The sequence below is a fragment of the Solanum verrucosum genome, unplaced genomic scaffold (assembly GCF_900185275.1).
Source record: "Solanum verrucosum unplaced genomic scaffold, falcon-dt-bn FXZP01000306.1, whole genome shotgun sequence".
Taxonomy (NCBI): Eukaryota; Viridiplantae; Streptophyta; class Magnoliopsida; order Solanales; family Solanaceae; genus Solanum; species Solanum verrucosum.
The window spans coordinates 424,214-446,837 of NW_026020398.1; the positions used below are offsets into that span (position 1 = coordinate 424,214).

The following is a 22,624-nucleotide window of genomic DNA, read 5'->3' on the forward strand; positions in this document are numbered from 1 at the left end:
TTTTGGACCGTTTTACCCTTTTTCCCTAAATTTCTTGATTTTGGTGTCATTGGACTCGAATTGTGATTGTGAATAATTGTTTGAATAGATTATCGTGATCCGGATTATACTCGGAAAGAAAAGGCTCAAGTCAAGTAACTTTTGGAGTTCGTTTTAAGGCAAGTGGCTTCCAAACTTTGTAAAACTCTTAGACTACGCATGACTACTTTCCTAATTGTGTTGGGGAGTAATGGGGATTGAGGATGGGTTTTATTTGTTGATTGAAATTGTTGTAAATGAAAGATGGGGAATAAAACGAGCTAAAATGTGTTATATGTGACTTGAAATTGTTGAATAAGTCATGTGATAACTGATATTGAGGGGATAGAAGAGCATGAGTAGGTTATGATTGATACAGACATTGTGATTGAGATAGGTGATGAGTAATGCTCTGATGTGGTCGTGATATGGTTGCGATTGAGATAGGTGATGTGTAATACTATGATGTGGTCGTGATATGGTTGTGATTGAGACATGTGATGTGTAATACTATGATGTGGTCGTGATATGGTTGTGATTGAGACAGATGATGTGTAATACTATGATGGATTGTGATATGATTGTGATTGATGACATGTGCATATTCATTATTCATCCCATGTGTGAACTATCTGTTGCATGAGCTCTGAGACACTGATATGAGGATGGATGAATATGAGACACAGTTGAGACTAGCTCCGGCTAGAGATATATGAGATGGACTAGCTCCGGCTAGCGATTTAGATGCCGATGGGATCTGGTTCCGGCGGTGATACATGGTCCATGTGTGGCCCCCATGGGTTCTGATTTGAGTATTTAGCGCGGACTGATTACATCAACAGATGTGTATCGTAGGACAGACATGCATCACGACTACATGACATCATTATTGTATTTTGCATCACATTTGCCTTATCTTTGTCTGTGATGTGTGAATTGTATCGGTTTACCCTTCTTATGTGAAATTTGATCTACTTGCTTTTATTTGTTGATCTGAGGTTGATGAGGATATACTGTTGGTTCTGGCTATTGAATATGATCTGTTTAGTATAGGTTGGTTGGTTTGCTGCTAGATTGAAGTTTCGGTGGTTCGGTTGGGATTGAAAGGAATTGTTTGTAGCTGCTAGTTTTGCTTAGTTTAGAGTTACTTGCGAGTACCTGTGGTTTTCGGTACTCACCCTTGCTTCTACACAATTGTGTAGGTTGACAGCTCTCTCTCAGATTTGGCTTACTAGTTTCTTTAGCAGATTTAGCTTCGGGACATACTCGAGAGGTAGCGGTTCAATCCAGATGTGCCCTTGAGTTATCTTTACTTTCAGTTTTGTTCTATTCGAGAACTATACTCTGAGACTTGTATATTTTTATTCGAATTCTGTATTTAGAGGTTTGTACATGTGACAACCAAATTCTGGGTAGTGTTGAGTCTTAATTAAAGTCTTCCTCTTATTTATTATCTTTTATTCTCGTATTTCTACTTCTCTATCGTTGTGGTTGGGTTAGGCTGACGTGTCTGGTGGGAAATGGACACGTGCCATCACATCCGGATTTGGGGTGTGACAACTTATAAGAAATTAATAAGAGGAAATTGGGTTAAAAAATATTTTTATATATAAAGGGACTAAAATAGAGCAACCCTCAAACTTAATGGTTACCAATTGGGTAAAAAAACATATACTAGTATATTTGGAATTTTTTGGTACTGATTGAAAGAGAACCTATTTTATAAACTTTGTAAAATATTGAAAAAAGGATCAAACATATCTCTATTTTATATAGAGTTATTTTATTCTTCATTTGAAAAGTTTTCGACTCATAAATCTATCGTTAGTTAAATGGTCCAAATATGCAAATATTGGCTAACGACCCCCAATTCTCTTTTGGAAATTTTATTCTCCTTTTTAAAAAAGCACAACTAAATCAACTACTATTTAATTCCTCTCTTAATTTTTATTTGTTCGTCCATAATTGTTGATACATCTACGAATTAGAATCATTTGTTAAATTATATTTTTGACAGTTTTAAAGAACAGAGAGATACATTGGAAGATTTTTTGAATAATAAATACATCCATGATATTGATTTTCTCATCCTTATATTCATTGATACATGTTTGATGCAGTACTCCTTCATTTGTTGATATATATATATATATATTGTATTTTGAATGAGAAATACTATCGACACTTTGTATTTCTTATTCAAAATACATCGATGACATTACATTATTCGAAATTCAGTATATTTATTATTAAAAAATTCAGCAAATTTGGCCAAATTTTCTCTCTTGTATTCATTGATAAATCTACAAATCAGAAGTACTTGCTAATATGTCTTTTTTACTTTTTAAAATTTTGTGTAAGTCAAAATAAGACAAACAAATTGAAATAGATAAATTAAAGCACAATATATAAAATGAATTAATTAAGGAGAGTACATTTAATGAAGCCACACTTATTTATTTCATTATATAAAGTAAGAGTACATGGATACATTATAATCAACATACATGAACCCTAATTATTATTATTTTCACATGTGGCTGCTTAATTACTTCAATAATCCATTAATTAACCAACCACAGGCATTGATACAGCATAATCCAAGATGTTTACAGCAATACGAACTCGATTTCAACTAAAATCAGCTGTGACTGGAGAACCATTCAGTATTATCTGAACATCAATTATAAATGTATTTTCCTTCTCAATTATTCCCTTAGCATACTGTGCTGGTACACCAATAAGTTCTGGCCATCTTAGTTTTCCTACATATACACATAATTAATTATAATGAGAGAAAGAAAGAACAAGAATAATATACTTTATATCTGTTATAATAATAGCAAACATGGAGTTGATATTGAAGTGGGTAACCAGGACCTCTATCTGCTCTGATATCATATTGAAGTGTGTAACTATCTCATCTATTATTTTTTTGAAAATTGGGGATGGAGTAGGGGATGGACTTGAGCCGAAGGTCTTTCGAAAACAGTTTATCTACCTTCATGACTTAGTGTAATGACCCGGAAAGTGTCACGACCCAAAAATAGACGTGATGGCACTCGTCTTAACCCACCAAGACAAGGTAGCCTAAAACTCAACCATTACAATAAAATGCGGAAATTTTTATAATAAACTCAAATATACCCCCAAAATCTGGTTGTCACGTGTACAAGCCTCTAAAATATTACAATTGAATCAAAAGAAAAATACAAGTCTTATATGACATTGTTTCTAGAGTAGAACAAGATCATAAACAGGAGTAAGAAGGATCGTTGAGAAGACAACCAACTACCTCACAAATCTCCCAGAGGCCTCGAAAAAGAAGAGAATAACAAGTACCACAAAAATCCAGGCTCGTAACCTACAAAAATTTGTAGAAGCAAGGGGTGAGTACCAAACCACACGGTACTCAGCAAGTAAACCTCTAAACACGAGTTAAGGGGATATAATACAAGTACTCCTTACACCCCAACCGAACCTTCACAACTACAATCTATATAAAACCAGCCCAACCTAACAGTTCACAATTTACAAAGCACATAGCTCAACACAACACTCTAACAATTTCATATCCTCAACAGCAACAATAGTTTCATATCCTCAACAACAACACTCTAACAATTGCATACCTTCAACAATAAGCTCAATATTTATCAGTCACAAGTTCCATAGAAAGGCACTCACAAGATCAGCAACACACAAGATCAAGTTCACCAATAATAAAGAAGTGCAATGTAATGAAATGCAATGTCAAGTATAGTGATGCATGTCTGACCTAATGATACACACCCACTGTCTCTCAGTCCGGGACCCATGGGGGACATATCTGTCCATGCATCCATCGCGGCACGCGATACGACCCGCGATAATAGTAACCATCGCGGCGCGCGATACGTCCCTCGAAATATAGTATCTGTCGCGGCGCGCGACACGTCCCTCGAAATATAGTATCCATCGCGGCGCGCGATACGTCCCTCGAAATGATACATCCTCTTTATTTTCTTATTCTTTCTCAATGCATATAACACTTGTCAGAACCATATCTCAGAACAATGCAAATGACATGTTCACACAAATAATGAGGAGATGACCATTTTCATAACATTGCACAATTCACAACAAGACAATCAGGATACAACATCAACAATGATTCAACAAGCCTTTCAAACAACTCTCAACACATCACACAAACAATTGATCACATTGCCTTTTATTATCCCTTTTTCATCATTAGAATTAATCAATGTGGACAAGTCAACCCATCACCAAGCCTCATTACCCTAAACACATATTACAAGGAAATATATGAATTCCATACACTTAACAAGGGTTTAGAAATCCACTTGCCTGAAATAGTCGAACAATCACTCCGGGACTTGAACCTTCCCCTTTCGTTGAACTTCGAAATCAATTCGATCTATTCAAATAAATATTCACAATAAGTTTTCAAAACTAACAACACTCATATTACTATAGGTCTAGCCTAGATCCAAAAACTCACTCAAAATTATAATCAAGTTCTTAAATCTTGATGCCAATTAACATTTCAATTATCATATTTTCCAAGTTTCAAGTCTAGGGTTAAATCCAATTTTTTCAATATCATTATTCGAATGGTATTCATGTTATATAATATACTTAATACTTATTTATATGCACCCGATATTATATATAATAATTGAAGTTGCGACACGATGTTCATAAGAGATTTCCAACATGAAACTAAAAACACGGAAACTGTATCAATTCAGGTAAAAATCCTACACCCACCCTTCTATGAATTTGCTTAATAATTGGCTCATCATTGCGCCATAATTGATCCACTATCTATTGTATCCTAGACTCACAGAACAACACTAACAATGTTACAATATTTCTCTATAAAGAGTGAAAACTCAAAACTTACCAATATATTTTAGCATGTAGTTGTTTCATATACATCAGTCACTGTACACTAAGAAATAACTAAACAAAACAACAATTATAGACTAGTCTAAGTACATTGTCCATTTTTCTTTCATAACATTATTATATTAATATATGTATGTAGCATCCTAACTTCAATATAAATGGAAAGAGTTGGAACTGTATTAATTCTGACCTGGAGAAGTACGCCTCCCATTTTCCATTCGTCTGACGCCGCTGCGAGTAAGTCCTCGCCTATTCCCTTTTATCTCTTTTCTTTTCTAAATAAATTACTTTTGTACTAAAAAGTGACAAACCCTAATAGTTTATTTTAATAGGTATGAGTCAAATTGTATAGGTTCTTAAATGAATTTTCAGATTTGACCCATTTTTATAAATTACTAAATAAATACCCGCTAGTTAAATAACCATAGTTATTGAATAGTTTAAAATTCTCAAACCAACTTCACCGACTAATCATAAATGACTCAAAGCAACTATCGGGAGGGATAAAACAGTAATTTTTTTTTTTTTTGAAAGTTTTTCTAAAATGATCTTCCGGGTCATTACAGAAAGTCATTTTTAGAAAATATTTATCAAAATAACCATTTTAACCCTCCTGATAGTTGCTCCGAGTAATTTTTGATTAGTTGATAAAGTTGGTTTGAAAATTTTGAACTATTCGATAACTACGATTATTAAATTGACGGATATTTATTTAGTTAATTGATAATAATGGGCCAAATCTGAAAATTTTATTTAAAACCCATACCACTTGGTCCATAGTTATTAAAAAAAAAAGTCAGCGGGTTTCACATTCTAAGATCGCAATTTGAGAAAAGAAAGAGTAGAAAAAGACCTACGAGAGAGGAAGAGGGACGCATCACACGATTCAGGAAATTTTCAAGTGAGTTTCGAATTGTGTCTACTTATATTATTGTTGCATATAGGAATTAGTATTATAATATTATTGGGTTGAAAAATTAAGAGGTGAATTGCTGCAAAATTGAGTGAATTGGCAGTGCTTTTGTGACCGAGGATAATAACAAAATTGAATGACACAATCATTGCCAATGATAAGGCAATGATTGTCAGTGATAGTAGAATGAACTTGATTAACATTGGCAGTGATAGTTGAATGGAAGTAATATGGGTTAAAATATTATTTTGTTATTAGAGGTTACTCATTTCTATTGATTTCGGAGTTGCAAAGTTCTTCATGGTCATCACATTATGATCCATGTTCCAGTGTATTGGTGTGATGTACTTGAATTTTAGCGATACTATATTATATGAATATTATTAGATTTATGTTATTTAGAGAAATTGAGGTTAACCCTAGATTTGAAATTTGAAAATATGAGTTGACATGTTAATTGACATCAAGATTTAGGAACTTGATTATAAATTTGGGTGAATTTTTGGGTCAAGACTAAACACATAGTAATATGAGTGTTGTTAGTTTTGAAATCTTATTGTGGTTATTTATTTGAATAGATTGCTTTGAGTTGGAAGTTTAACGAAAGGGGAAGGCTCAAGTTCCGGAATGAATTTTTGATTGATTGAGGCAAGTGGATTTCTAAACCCTTGTTAAGTGTATGGAATTCGTGTATTTCCTTGTAATATGTGTTTGGGGGTAATGAGACTTGGTGATGGGTTGACTTGTCCACATTGATTAAGTCTAATGATGAAAAAAGGGTAATAAAAGGCAATGTGACTAATTGTTTGTGTGTGATGTGTTGAGAACGGTTTGAAAGGCTTGTTGAATCATAATTGATGTTGTATCATGATTGTGTTGTTGTGAATTGTGCAATGTTATGAAAATGGTCATCTCCTCATTATTTATGTGAACATGTCATTTGCATTGTTCTGAGACATGGTTGTGAAAAATGTTATGTGAATTGAGAAAGAATAAGAAATTAAAGAGGATGCACTATTTCAAGGGACGTGTCGCGCGCCGCGACTGATACTCTATTTCGAGGGACGTATCACGTGCCGCGATGGATACTATATATCGAGGGACGTATCACGCGCGGCGATGGATGCATGGACAGATGGGTCCCGAATTGAGAGGCATCAGGTGTGTATCACTAGGTCAGAAATGCATCATTATACTTGACATTGCACATATTTATCATTAGTAAACTTGATATTGTGTTTGCTGATCTTGTGAGTTCCTTTCTGTGGAACTTTGATTGATGAATATTGAGTTTGTTGTTGAGGATATGTAATTGTTAGAGTGTTGTTGTTGAGCTGTGTGCTATGTGAATTATGAACGGTTAGGTTGAGCTGGTAGTTGTGGAGGTTGTAATTGATGAATATTGAGTTTGTTGTTGAGGATATGTAATTGTTAGAGTGTTGTTGTTGAGCTGTGTGCTATGTGAATTATGAACGGTTAGGTTGAGCTGGTAGTTGTGGAGGTTGTAATTGATGAATATTGAGCTTGTTGTTGAAAACAGGTGATTGTTAGAATGTTGTTGTTGAGATATGTGCTTGTAAATTGTGAATTGTTAGGTTGGGCTGGTTTTATGCATGTTGTAGTTGTGGAGGTTCGGTTGGGGTGTAAGGAGTACCCGTATTCTATCCCCTTAGCTTGTGTTTAGAGGTTTACTTGCTGAGTACCGTATGATTTGGTACTCACCCCTTGCTACTACATTTTTTTTGTAGGTTACTATCCCGAACCTTTGTGATATTTTCTCTTCTCCTTGTCTGAGGCTTCTTGTGGAGGTTTGTGAGGAAGCTGCTTGCCATTTCAGCAGACCTTCTTTCTTCGTAATTATGATCTTGTTCTACTCTAGAAACAATGTCATATGAGACTTGTATTTTTCTTTTGATTCAATTGTAATATTTTAGAGGCTTGTACACGTGACAACCAGATTTTGGGGGTATTTTTGAGTTTATTATAAAAATTTCCGCATTTTATTGTAATGGTTGAGTTTTAGGCTGACTTGTCTTGGTGGGTTAAGACGAGTGTCATCACGTCCATTTCTGGATCTTGACATATATACCCAACATTTTTCCTGTGTTTTTCTCAACCTGAAACTTCTTCTCTTAAGCTGAGCATCACAAAAATGGTACATATATTATTTTATCTAATGACTAATTATCATAAGAAATATTTACTAAGAACAATTTGATGAAAAATTAATAATAATGTCATAGCTATATTTTTGACGTTTTATAGTCATGGATGTATGGAAGGAAACATAAAGAAAAACAAAAAAAGGAAATGATACCGAAAGTAAAAAAAGCTATGGTCTCCTAATGTTATGTTCTTATATTTAAGAGTCATTTAATGTCAATATATAAACACATTAAAAATGTGGAAATTGTAAGTTTTTTATATTGATATATTGCTCCTAATTATTATGCCTTTCAATTTGTTAAGTTGCGTGTGAATTTAATATTTTTTATCAATCATGCATTTACTCTTTAGGTATCTCCGGTATTTTTTTTAAGTAATTGACAAAATTATTTCTTTATTTTTTGTATTCTTATAAGAAATTAATAAGAGGAATTTGGGTTTTAAAAACATTTTTATTTATATATACAAGGACTAAACTAGAGCAACCCTCAAACTTAATGGTCACCAATTGGGTAAAAAAACATATACTACTATTTTGGATTTTATGAATTATATTTGGGAGTTTTTGGTACCGATTGAAAGTGAACCTATTTTGTTAGCTTCGTAAGATAATGAAAAAGGACTAAACATATCTCTATTTTATATAGAGTAATTTTATCCTTCATTTAAAAAGTTTTTAACTCATAACTCTATCGTTAATCAAATGGTCCAAATATGCAATTATTGGCTAACGACCCCCAATTTCCTTTTGGAAATTTTATTCTCCTTTGTGAAAAAACACAATCTAATCAACTACTATTTAATTCCTCTCTTTATTTTTATTTGTTCATCCATATTCATTGATACATCTATGAATTAAAAGTGTTTGTTGAATTGTATTCTTCACTGTTTTAAAATACCGATCTTGCATATTGTACACATTTTTGTATTTGTTGTTACATGTTGTATGTTAAATAATAAATATAGTCGAGGGCAAATGTAACATCTCAAAAGTTTCTAAGCTAAGGCCAAAATCATTCTTTATTTACATGTAAGGTCGAAGCGAGTGATTCTTAAATTGCTCATATGTGTAAAGGTCAATTCTTTAGTGTGGAAATGAATTTAGATGTGATTTGAGGTCACAAGAACCCCCCACATCACAAGGTTGAGTTGAAAGCTTCTTTACCGATTAAGTTTTGACACAAGATTCTACCTAGGTCAAATTCAAATGATCATATCTCTCAACATAAAATGAATTAGGTGATCCATTACCTATCAAATTGAAGGTCAATGAGTCCTCTTTCCAACGCCACAAAGTTTGACTCCTTTCGTGTTTGGTGTAAAAAGTTATGGCCATTTACCAAAGACTGTTACATTAGAGTTTCTTGAAGCCAATTCCTATGAGTTGCTTCTATGGGTCGTAGAATTTTTGATGACCCGTACTGTCAAATCGTAGAAAACTTCATAGAAGTCAGATTTTGGGGTCCAATTCCTACAGATCCATTCTACGGGTCTTAGATTAGACACGTAGAATGAAATTTTGAGTCGTAAAATTCAATCTAAATTTCACGGATGAGATTTATGGTCCGTAGAGAAAACCACGAACTGTAAATAGACCCGTATAAGATTTTCGTCAGCTATTAAGAGGGATATTTTAGTCTTTTTCCGCCCCTTCTAAGCCTAAACCATGATGTTTTTACACCTACTTAAGGGTTTAAACAATGTTAATCAATCATTTTACGTTCATTAACGCTTCCAAGTCTTAGAGCAATGATCCAAGAGGAGAAGGTCAGGGTATTTAAGCATTCTTCAAGTTTCGCTAAGAACTTTGTTCTTCCAGGTATGTAAGGCTATTATAGTGATGGACTGAGTTCATTCTCACGCCCGACATCTATCTAGGATTTTATCCTAGATTTTGAGTATTCTTGAGATGAGTAGTATCGTTGAGTTCTGAGCTCTTGATTTCTATGTATTGAGTTTTTTATATTATTATTGAGATCCTTGAGTTGATTTGTTCATTTCATATTCAAGCATCAACCCTATTTTTAGTTAAAATTTTTGAGAATCTTTTAAAGTAAATATTTTTTTCTTAAACTGATTTTCTAATTAAGAAAGCTAAGATGAGTTTTGAGAAAGAGTTTATAAATATGACTTGATTAAGAGTATAAGGGAACTAAGTATCCCCAAATGTATGACTTTTTATATTGAGAAAAGAGAAATTATGATTTTCTAAATGAGTTAATAAGTTTAGAGAATTTCAGAGGACTTACCTCTTTTAAGAGGATATTTTGAGCAATTATCTCAAATTGAGAAATAATATGTTTTATATATTTGAGCATGATAATATATTTATTGGGAGTAAAATTATGCACCTATATGTGGATGAGTTCAGACAACTACCATTCCTCATAAATCATGTAGCCAACATGGGTAAATGATCATACTTTTTAGACGACTACTTATTGCTTCCAAGATAGTTCTAACAGAGTGGACGAGACGTTGTATCATCATATTGCTCATAGTGATGGTTGTCGGTTAAAGAATCTCCCAAATAGAGTTAAAAGTGTATTTTATCATATCACTTAATATGTTGAGTTCAGAGATGAGTAAGTATTTGTAAAGTTTAAATGATTTCACTTCTTTATCTCTTTACATTCAGTTGAGTACTATATTTATTTATATTGCAGTCCTTTCATTTAGTCATTCGTTTCAGCTATATTACATACTTGTACATTCAATGTACTGATGTCATTCGACCTGCATCTTTTTATGATGTAGATATATATAGGTGTTCTGGATCATCAACATGCATTTCATTGATATCACTTTGCACTTCCAATTAGCTTTTGGTGAGCCTCCTTACATTCTAGAGGACTCCACTTTTATCTTTTAGTTAGTTGCTTTGAGGTGTTGTGGGTCTTGTCCCGACATCCATCTTTAACAATAGAAGCTTCATAGATAGTTAATCTTGAGGATGTTTACAATATTTTTTTGTTAAACTGTTTTTCAAATATTATGCTTTCATTGAGTATTCTACTGACAATTTGGTTTGAGTAATTAAATATTAAATGGTTTAATTATGTTTTAAAGCTTAGTCTTGCTTGAGTTAGTCTTCCGTTAAGTAGTCAGCCAAACCAAGGGTTCGATTGGGAATCAACAATGGTTCTCGAGTGCCAGCCACATCCAAGATGTAGGCTCGGAGCATGACATCATGATCTTGTTAAATTTTATCACTCTTGTATTCATTGATACATCTACAAATTAGAAGTACTTGTTGATTTGTTTTTTTTTTTACTTTCTTAAATTCTGTGTCAAATTAAAATAAGACAAATAAATTGAAACAGAAGAAGTAATGCACAATATGTAGAAGGAATTAATTAAGGAGAGTACATTTAATTAAGCCACACTTATTTATTCCATTATTATAGAAGAGTACATGGATACATTATAATCAACATACATGAACCCTAATTATTTTTTCACATGTGGCTGCTTACTTCAATAATCCATTAATTAAGTAACCACAGGCATGGCTACAACATAACCCAAGATGTTATCAAAAAGACGAACTCGATCACAACGATAATCCAATGTGATTGGAGAACCATTCAATAATATAGGAACATTACTTATGAGTGAATTTTCCTTCTCAATTATTCCCTTAGCAAGCTTTGTTGGTACACCAATAAGTTCTGGCCACCTTAGTTTTCCTACATATACACATAATTAATTATATTAAGAGAAAGAATGAACAAGAATAATACACTTTATATGTGTTATAATAATAGCAATATTGAAGTGTGTAACTAGGAACTCTATCTGCTTTGATACTATATGAAGTGTGTAACTATTTTATTTATTATTTTTAAAAAAAATTAGAGTTGGGGTAGGGAATGGACTTGGGGATAGGGGAAGGAGAAACGAGGAAAGAGATTATAAGGTGGGGAATCAGATCTTCACCAATAATGTGAAAATTAAGATAATCAATCAACTGAACTATTAAAATTATTTATCGGAGTTGAATGATTTATATTTTGTTTGGCCAAATTTCTAGGAAGTCAAAAATGTTTTTAGCTATTATTACAAAGGCACATGTTTTAGAGAATCGAGGTGTTTGGCCAAGCGTTTAAGACAAAAATAGGTCTAAAAAATTATTCTTTCCCCTTATTAAAAGGATTTTAGAACATTGACCAAGCACAAGTTATGTTCTAATATTAGAATATATATTTTTAAAAATTGACTGTTCAAACACTAACTTATATGATATTTTGTAGATATAATATATCGCTTGATTTGATATTTTAAGTAAAAATCGAACCAACTCGACCTATGTGCACACTTACTCATACATGATTATGACAATTATTGAATTAACCATGAAAATTATGTAATCTTCTCTCCATTTTTTTAAGTGCATAATTAGATAAGTAACACTTGTCATATTTAAAATTTAAAAGTAGATTAAATTTAATTTAACAAGTCTCTTAATTATAGTTAAGAGGTTTGCTAAATTAAATTCAATCTAGATTTTTAAGTATTAAATATGACAAGCGTTACTCATTTGATTATGCATTTGAAAAAAAATGAAGAGAAAGTGTAATGAAAACGAGCCAATCCCCAAATATAAGGAACAAAAAGTAGGGAAAAATGACAAACCTTGGCATTCCAAGTTGGGCTTGGACTCAACAGATTTCAATTCCTTTAGAAGTTTTATGAAATCTAGCCCATCACTTTGTGCCTTGAGAGTTTCAAAGGCTGTTAAAAAAAATTCAATAGCAATTAGTGAAAATATTATTTTTATAGATTCAATATATTTCAACATGTTATTATAGTTAACCCCTTAATTATATTCTGCCTTATTAATGGTTATATTTCCAGCGAAGCGAAGGGGTGTCAATCGACAAGTCGCTTATATGAACCTCCTTTGTGGCTTTGCCAGTTAGTCGCCACATTGTATTTACAAGATCAAACTTTTTATGTATAAATAGCTGTAGATGGTGAACTCCTTCGTGAAAATTTTTCTTTCCCGCCCACCCACCCACACTGCAAATGAAATATAAATCATTTACAACTCTAATATATATATATATATATATAAAGAGAGAGAGAGAGAGAGGTACTAACAAAATGCAAGAAGAAAGAAAACAATGATGTGAGCAAACTTTGACTCCATTTTCTTTTAGTTGTAAAGAGTAGAAGGAATTGAGTGAATTTGTATGAGTGCATCACATAAATTTATAGGCAGAGGTTGCCTTCATTGTAGTGAGGTACTACATACTAGTGATGTCTAACAACCACACGTTCAAACAATTTGAAGATAAGGAAATAATTATTATGTTTTGAGGAGGACAGTGAAAATTGAATTCACGTGTAGTTCCAAAGAAAGTAAAGTCTCGAAGAGAGATATACACAATGATTGATTTTTGAATTCACATGAATCCAATATATATACACTTCACCAATAAAAATGAACAAATACAGATTGACAAAATAACAAGAAGAAAGAAAGAAATAGAGAAGTAATAATTACACAAACAAGTTCTCAAATCGTGATCGATTATATAAATTCTTAATATTCTTGTGCAAAGGAATATAGAAAGCTTCGTTTTACTTGATTTTCATGTTTTATGATTTTTGTTTGCTAATTTACAGGTAAAAAAATATTTTGTTTATCTCAATGCATTTATGTGGCATCATTTGGATATAAATTTTTTAAATTTTTTGAAATAAAATTTATATATTTTAAAAACTACGTTAAAAAAAAAGTTTGATTCATAAGGAATTCGTTTCCTCATAAGACAATACGAAATCTAATGCCGCAAAATTTAAGCTAATGCAACTTCGGTAAATTTATTTCCTTTGCCAAATGCCAACCAAAGATTATTTTACTCTCCATCTGAATTTATGTGATGATTTTCTAACTTTTGAGAGTTAAATAAATTATTATTTTTATTGTAATTTCTTTATAGGCAGAGGTTGCCTTCATTGTTGTGGGTACTCTACACACTAGTGGTGTCTATTAACCACATGTTGTACAATTTGATGATAAGGGACAACATGGTCTTTTCCTTTAAATCCACTAATTAGGATAAAACTATTATTTTTAATTTACACACGAAATATAAAGGGGATAATGAAAATTGAATTTACATGTAGTAGGTGAGAGACATCCACTGATACCACTATTTTATAATTTATGAATTTAACAAGAATGAAATGGGAAATTTGATTTATAGTCGGTTATAAATATTATTTAGTTATATGATTTTTTTCTACGGGAGATTTTTTCTTAAAAAACTAGAAGATCAATAAATTCATAAAATACATGTTGGAGATCTTTGTAAGAATTGTAAGTGCACTAGAAATTGGAAATATAAAGGTTGGAGCATCATGTCGAGTTATTATTATTATTTTTCAAATGAAGGAAAATGCATCTAAAGTAGTTTGAAATTCTAAAAGAAAATATATTTAGAAGTTTTTCCTATTCAGGCTCAAACTCAAAGCCTCGAGTATATTTTTTAGATGATCACTTATGTTTGGAAATTTGCACTATAATATCACGTTTATTTCTTTAAGACCACAATATCATCAAATTCTATTTTTCTCAAAATATACTCCTCTCTCCTAGTGATATGTCATGTCACACTATTCTTTTTTACAAAAATAAAAGTTTTTTAACAATACAATAAAAAGTAGTTTAATGTTTCTATAAACAACTTTTATTAGGTATTCAATTGAAATATTTACCTATTCTTGAATTGGAATAAGGCACAAGTACTCCCCTAGACTATGACGGAAATTCTAGAGACATATCTTAATAAACTAAGGTCCGTTTGCCTCCCTGAACTTATTTTTTTGGTAATTTTTTACACCTTTTTGGCCTACGTGGCCTCCAAACATCTCCCACACGCCTCACCTAAGTGGAGTCACGGAGTGTGCCACGTAAGTCAAAAGGTGTACAAAATTACAAGAAAAATGAGTTCAGGGGGAATAAATAGGACCTTAGATTGGTTAAGGTGTGTCTCTGAGATTTCGGTCATAATCTAGGAGGGTACTTGTGCCTTGTCCCTCTTGAATTTTATAAACGATAATCAAATTTTAAATTAAAATTAACTAACATTTATTATTTTATTTTCTATATATTTTTAAAATTTGATTACCTTTTATAAAATTCAAGAATGGGTAAATGTTTTAATTAATATCTAAAATAAGTTGCTTATAAAGACAAACGTTAAACAAAATTTTATTGTATTGTTAAAATCTTTTTGTTAAATAAAATAAAATAATGTGAAATGCCATCCCATTAGAAGAGGTATATTTTGAAGAAAATAGGACTAGTTGAATAATATTGTGTTCCTAAAGAAACAAAAGTTTTATTATATGTGACTATCTAGCGAATTTACTCCAAACCTCTGATTAAAGACGAAAAAACACTAGGTCCCTTTGATAGAAACTTATATTTCTACCTTAACCTTTTATGATATTTTTGTTTAGTACTGGTCCCTCAACCATCTTAATTTGTTCCAAAGAAAGCACAACACATTATTCATGTTTTAATCTTTTGGGGTGGGGGTGCAAGGGGGGACTATTTTGACAAATGTAATTTAAATGATAGCTACCACACATTAAATCTACCGGAAAAGGATAAATATACCCCTAACGGATGGACACATGACTTCATTTTAACACCTTACTCTATTTTTATTTGTTTTTTACCCAATTTTTTTTAAAAAAACATTTTTTTTATTTCAAACCCACCTACCCATTACCAAAATGAAATAACTCTTCATCTTCTTTTTTCTTTTTTTTACTGTAGTGCATCCTCCCAAAAGTTTCAAACAACAGTACACCACCCCTCTCAACAATAACAAATCGATGGTGTACTGAGTTAAATCAATTTCAATTCATTAAAATCAACTTCAAAATTATTTTCAACGCCTTTCAACAATAAAAAGTTGATTTGATCTTGAAATTTTTGATTTAATTACTGAATCCACTTTAAGCTTGAAGCTTTGTTCGTCAATAGTGAAATATTTTCAACATCTTTTAACAAAAGAAAAATCACTTTGTGTTCAAAATTTTTGATTCAATCGCAGATCCACTTTTAAGCTTGAAATTTTGTCTGTCAATGGTGATAGTATTTTCAATCCTTTTCAACAACAATTCGAATATAAAAGTTTTAAATTTTTTGAATTAAAATTTACATGTTTTAAAAATTACGTAAAGTACTATTAGTCATAATAGTTAACAATTTAATATTTTTAAAACAAATTTAAAAGAATTGAATAAAAAAATATTTGATTAACTTTCGAAATATGAATTTATCGAGTTTTTGGCTAAAATCATCCCCGAAGTATGACCTAAACTTAAAGTACATTCTTGTGTTATATAAGTGAACAAAAAACATCCTTGAACTATCCAAAAAGTTGCAAGATTCATCCTTTTGTCTATTTTTTTTTAAGAAACTCATACCACCAAAGAAAAAATGTGTCAAGTCAAATGAATATATGTACACGTGGTTAAGCTAGTCAAGTTAAGTGGTGTTTTTTAATTTTTAAAAATTGAGGGTTTAAATCATATTCAAACAAAATATATTGAAATTCTAAATATTCTTGGTAAAAAATATGGCCAAATACTACTCCAATTTCAAAATTTTCGAATACAATAATTATTTTTTTATTTTTATAACTTAACGCCTACGTAATTTCACTAAATTTCCAGCATTTCTGTACATTGTATAAAATGCGAATTGCATTGTATATATAGTACATATGCCCTAAATATTTTATTAAAGAAAACCTCTAAATAGTTGGACGTAATATTTTTAAAATGATTTTTTTTTACATAATCTTTCTAACCATCAGAACCTACTGTATAAATATTTCAAAACTTATGTATTATTGCAAGTCAATGTACTTGATGATGCAAAAAACATATGAACTAACAACACACAAAATTTAAATTCCGAGAATGAAAGATTCATTTACTTTCCTTATCCTTATTCTTTTTAGGTAACTTTGATCTTCTCGTCGTGGCAAGATATGACCAAATTAATTTTTTTTTATTGGTTCAATCAGTTTCTTAACAAAAATAGATTGAAGGATGATTCTTGTTATTTTTTAGATAGTATAAGGATGTTTTTTGCTTACTTAGATAATAGAAGGATGTACATTAGATTTGAGTCATAGTTGATAACTCTGAATTTATCTTTTAGCAAAATTTAAACTAATGTAACCTTGATAAATTCGTTTTGTTTTTCCAACCTCTCGTCTCTCAGCTTATGTGAAGATTTTCCGAGACTCTTGTTATTGTTTGTATCCACATATTACATTCAGATTGCATTTATGTATACATCATCCATGCGTGAATGCATCCAGGTGATACAATGTGTACAATTTACTAAGATAAGGTATGATTCGTAATTTTGAAAACTGTGTTGTTACACAAGGTAAATAACATCTAAAATATAGTGCTTTATCAAATTTTCTGAACTCATACAAATTAGAGAAAATAATTGTTCTAATATACTCCCTTCGTCCCATATTATATGTCACCTTTTCCATTTGCACTTGCATTAAATAAATTTTTTGAACTATACGATTATTTAGTTGGTGGGTATTTATTGAATAATTATTTTTTATTAGTTGATGGTTAATGGACGAAGTCCATAATTTATTTAACACCCTTACCACATGACCCATATGTGGAAAGAAATTAGTGAAATTTACTGTTGATTTATTTAGTGTTCATAATTAACTGCCCTAAATAATTAGAAGTGAGCAAGAGCCGCACTTGTACAAAGACGGCATAGGTGCCGCAGAGAAACAAAACATAAGGCCTTCAGGTACAGAGATTCTTAACCATTTTTTTTATACTTGTATGTATATGTAATATTGATTTGATAAGGCAAATTGTTAATATTGGTGTGTGTTTGAGTGGATGTGATACCCACTGAATTGCCTTGGAAATTGGGTAAAGGATTTTAGGTTAATTATTGAAAATAAGGAGTAGCAATTACTATATGAAGAATACATGGATATAAAGATTAGTGTTGCAAATTGGTTTCGGTGCATCATAGGTCAATTGAATTTGGTGGATTAAATGGGTATGTAATTGTCTGGCGTGATGTTGTAACATAATTGAGGAATAATATAATAATAATAATAATAATAATAATAATAATAATAATATGATTGGAGGGGTTCATAAATTACAAGTAATAGTTTAGAGGTTTCTTCTCCTCTTCTTCCACTTGCTGACGTAAGTGATTAACATGACTTAGGTTGTTACTCTTTGGATAGTTATCACATTATGAATTTAAGTTTTAATATATTGAGATAGATAATTAAATATTAGGTGTTAAAGTTATGTAATTAGGTGAGTTTTTGGGTCAAGGCTAGACATAGAATAATATGAATGTTTATAGCCTCGTTAATTTACAAATTATGCAAATATACTTGATAGATTGAAAAGGTTGAAAGGAAAGGTATTGGAGAAGTAGCTTGCTTGACTTCGGTTCTTCGGTGGAGGTAGGTTATGGTTTATTCTATTTAATAGATAGACTCTTATTAGTGATTAATATGCATTGACTGATATTGTGAAGTTCTCTATGTACTTGATTGTGTGGTTGTGTGGCTTGGTTTTGTGGTTTGTGATTGGTCTGAAATCCTGAGACCGTGGAATTTATAATCTTGAACCCTATCTATCGAAGTGATGCCTTGAATAAAGAATGCAGTGAAAAGTGGTAATAATAAATGATAAATTAACAATATTATTGGATCGGGGTGTCACGTTTCGACACGGTATTATTGGATCGGGTGTCGCGTTACGACATGATATTATTGGATCGGGGTCTCACGTTCCGACACGGTAACATTAAAGAAGAAATCATATTGAATTAACTGAATGTACTCAATCTCAAAGAACTCATTTCCCAAATGAGTGTGGTGTGGAGGCATGAGTCCTTGTGTGTGTGCTTGATATTGTGACTGATTACGTACTTGCTTCAGTTGTCACTTGTTCATGTTGTTTGTTGCTTATCACCTGCTAAGTGCTATAGTTGATTTTATACTATTACTTTATGCATATTAGTTACTATTTTGAGTCGGCCGATGATATCTACTCAATACATGTTGCCCGGTACTGAGCCCTACTTGTGTTTTTCTTTGTTTTTCTTTTTTTGGAGTGCAGCGAGTGTACCAACGACTTCGACATGCCCTCAACTATGGCCTCCAACACCTCAGGTTCCAGGGTGAGCTATTCATTCTAGCTCATGTTGGATTCTCTCGGTCATGGCATGATGTCCTTAGTTTTCGGACATAAACTATTTTATTTATTTATCTTGTTGTCTTTGATACTCTTAGACTTAGTATTTGGAGATTAGATGTCCTTGAAGTGATGACTTTCAAGTTTTGAGAATGACATAGAGTAGACTTTAGTGGATTTGTGTTTCTTACCTTAATATGATTGAGCTTCCGCATTATGATTTGTATTTCGTAAGTTTAACAAGTAATATATGTTGGGGTTTGGATTCATTGGTTCGCCCACCTAGTAGGTTAAGTGTGGATGTCACTCATGACTCGTTTTGGGTCGTGACATTATCGATGTGAGACTTTAATTTTTCTTAAGCTGGATGTCACAAAAATGGTATATATATATTATTTTATCTAATGACGGATTATCATAAGAAATATTTACTATCAACTATTTAATGAGAAATTAATAATAATTTCATAACTGAATTTTTGAATTGTTATAGTGATGGATGGAAGGAAACATAAAGAAAAAAAAAGATGAAACCAAAAGTAAAAAAGCTATGGTCCCCTAATGACATGTTCTTATTTATGAGTCATTTTGTCAGTATATAAAACACATAAAAAATGTGTTAGAATTGTAAGTAATTGAGAATAAATTATTATTATTTTTGTATTCTTATAAGATATTAATTCGAAGAATTTGGGTAAAAAAACATTTTATATATTCAAGGACTAAAGTAAAGAAACCCTCAAACTTAATGGTTACCAATTGGGTAAAAGAACATACAATATTTAGATTTGTAAAATGGTTATATTTATCCATGCACTCTTAGAAAAATGTTAAATTTACCCTTTATCATACTTTTTAAAATATAATTGCCCTTGACATTCAATTTTGTGCACATATTTACCCTTGGATTGTTAAGTCTCATGTCCCCAAATTTTTGACTCATAACTCTATCATTAGGCAAATAGTCCAAATATGCAATTATTAGCTAACGACCCTCAATTCCCTTTTGGAAATTTTATTCTACTTTTTGAAAAAACACAAACAAATCAACTACTATTTAGTTCTCTCTTTATTTTTATTTGTCCATCCATATTCGTTGATACATCTATGAATTAAAAGTGTTTATTGAATTGTATTCTCAACTGTTTAAATAATAAATACATTAGAAGATTTTTTGAATAATAAATACATTCATGACATTGATTTTCTTATCCTTATATTCATTGATACATGTTTGATGCAGTACACTCCTACATTTGTTGATATTTATTGTATTTTGAATGAGAAATACTATCAACACTTGTATTTCTCATTCAAAATACATCGATGACATTATATTATTCAAAATTCAGCAAATTTAATATTCAAAAATTCGACAAATTTTGCCAAATTTTCTCACACTTGTATTTATTGATACATCTACAAATTAAAACTACTTGTTGACAGAATCAAAAATACCCTTATGTATATATTCACAAAATCTTGCATGTTTGTATACAGAAACAGACATAAAATACCAATCTCGCATATTTGTACCCATTTTTGTATTTGTTGATACATGTTGTATTTTAAATGATAAATACAGTCGAGGCAAATCTAGCTTAAATTTCTCACTCTTGTATCTGTTGATACATCTACAAATTAGAAGTACTTACAAAATATTGATTTGTAAATACTTGCTGATTAATTTTCTTTTACTTTCTTAAATTTTGTGTCAAATCAAAATCATACAAACAAATTGAAACATAAAGAAGTAATACACAATATGTAAAAGGAATTAATTAAGGAGAGGAGTACATTTAATTAAGCCACACTTATTTATTCCATTATTTATAGTAAGAGTACATGGATACATTATAATGAACATACATGGACCCTAATTATTTTTTCACATGTGGCTGCTTAGTTACTTCAATAATCCATTAATTAACTAACCACAGGTATTGATTTTCAGTACCACAAAATTGTCTATTTTGACAATACGGCTTATTTAAGTGGTTGAATACCTCCGCCATTAAACCAGTAGGGTAAGTGAGAATACGAGACCCGGTCAAATATGTGAATGTGAATGTAATTGAAGTATGGTTTTATTTATCTAAAATATATTGCAGTAATTGAAGTGTCACACCCCAAATTCAGATGTGATGGCACGTGTCCATTTCCCACCAGACACGTCAGCCTAACCCAACCACAACGATAGAGAAGTAGAAATACGAGAATAAAAGATAATAAATAAGCGGAAGACTTTAATTAAGACTCAACACTACCCAGAATTTGGTTGTCACATGTACAAACCTCTAAATATAGAATTCGAATAAAAATATACAAGTCTCAGAGTATAGTTCTCGAATAGAACAAAACTGAAAGTAAAGATACTCAAGGGCACGTCTGGAATAAACCGCTACCTCTTGAGTATGTCCCGAAGCTCAATCTGCTAAAGAAACTACTAAGCCGAATCTGAGAGAGAGCTGTCACCCTACACAATTGTGTAGAAGCAAGGGTGAGTACCGAAAACCACAGGTACTCGCAAGTAACTCTAAACTAAGCAAAACTAGCAGCTACAAACAACTCCTTTCAATCCCAACCGAACCACCGAAACTTCAATCTAGCAGCAAACCAACCAACCTATACTAAACATATCATATTCAACAGCCAGAACCAACAGTATATCCTCATCAACCTCAGATCAACAAATAAGAGCAAGTAGATCAAATTCCACATAAGAAGGGTAAACCGATACAATACACACATCACAGACAAAGATAGGGCAAATACGATGCAAAATGCAATAATTATGTCATGTAGTCGTGATGCATGTCTGTCCTACGATACACATCTGTTGACATAATCAGTCCGCGCTGAATACTCAAATCAGAACCCATGGGGGCCACACATGGACCATGTATCGCCGCCGGAACCAGATCCCATCGGCATCCAAATCGCTAGCCGGAGCTAGTACATCTAATATATCTCTAGCCGGAGCTAGTCTCAACTGTGTCTCATATCCATCCATCCTCATATCAGTGTCTCAGAAATGATGCAACAGATAGTTCACACATGGGATGAATAATGAATATGCACATGTCATCAATCACAATCATATCACGATCACATCATAGTATTACACATAATCTGTCTCAATCACAACCATATCACGACCACATCATAGTATTACACATTACCTGTCTCAATCACAACCAATTCACGGCCACATCATAGTATTACACATCACCTGTCTCAATCACAACCATATCACGACCACATCATAGTATTACACATCATTTGTCTCAACATCAATGTCTGTATCAATCATAGCCTACTCATGTTCTTCTATCCCCTCAATATCAGTTATCACATAACTTATTCACC

At 31.8% G+C, this 22,624-nt stretch overlaps 2 protein-coding genes and 1 long non-coding RNA gene across 5 annotated transcripts in view; all 3 read right to left on the minus strand.

Moving 5' to 3' along the window:
* The window catches only part of LOC125839606 (proteinase inhibitor I-B-like), a 164,599-nt gene that overhangs the window by 9,553 nt on the left and 132,422 nt on the right, over positions 1–22,624 (minus strand). The window lies entirely within an intron of this gene.
* LOC125839612 (proteinase inhibitor 1-like) lies at positions 2,455–13,198 on the minus strand. 2 transcript variants are annotated; one of them, XM_049518609.1, is made up of 3 exons: positions 13,115–13,188; positions 12,647–12,745; positions 2,455–2,783 (listed from the first exon to the last, which is right to left on the minus strand). In XM_049518609.1, the coding sequence occupies exons 1-3, from the start codon at positions 13,161–13,163 to the stop codon at positions 2,650–2,652; spliced, it is 282 nt and encodes a 93-aa protein (XP_049374566.1). In that variant the 5' UTR covers positions 13,164–13,188; the 3' UTR covers positions 2,455–2,649. The 2 variants fall into 2 exon arrangements, with proteins under 2 accessions (XP_049374566.1, XP_049374564.1); XM_049518607.1 differs by lacking the exon at positions 2,455–2,783 and adding an exon at positions 11,382–11,700 and having other exon boundaries at positions 13,115–13,198.
* Positions 2,455–22,624, minus strand: part of LOC125839617 (uncharacterized) — a 37,124-nt gene continuing 16,954 nt past the window's right edge. The window contains exon 2 of the long non-coding RNA XR_007443688.1: positions 2,455–2,532. This is a non-coding gene — a long non-coding RNA (uncharacterized LOC125839617). The remainder of the gene's footprint in view (positions 2,533–22,624) is intronic.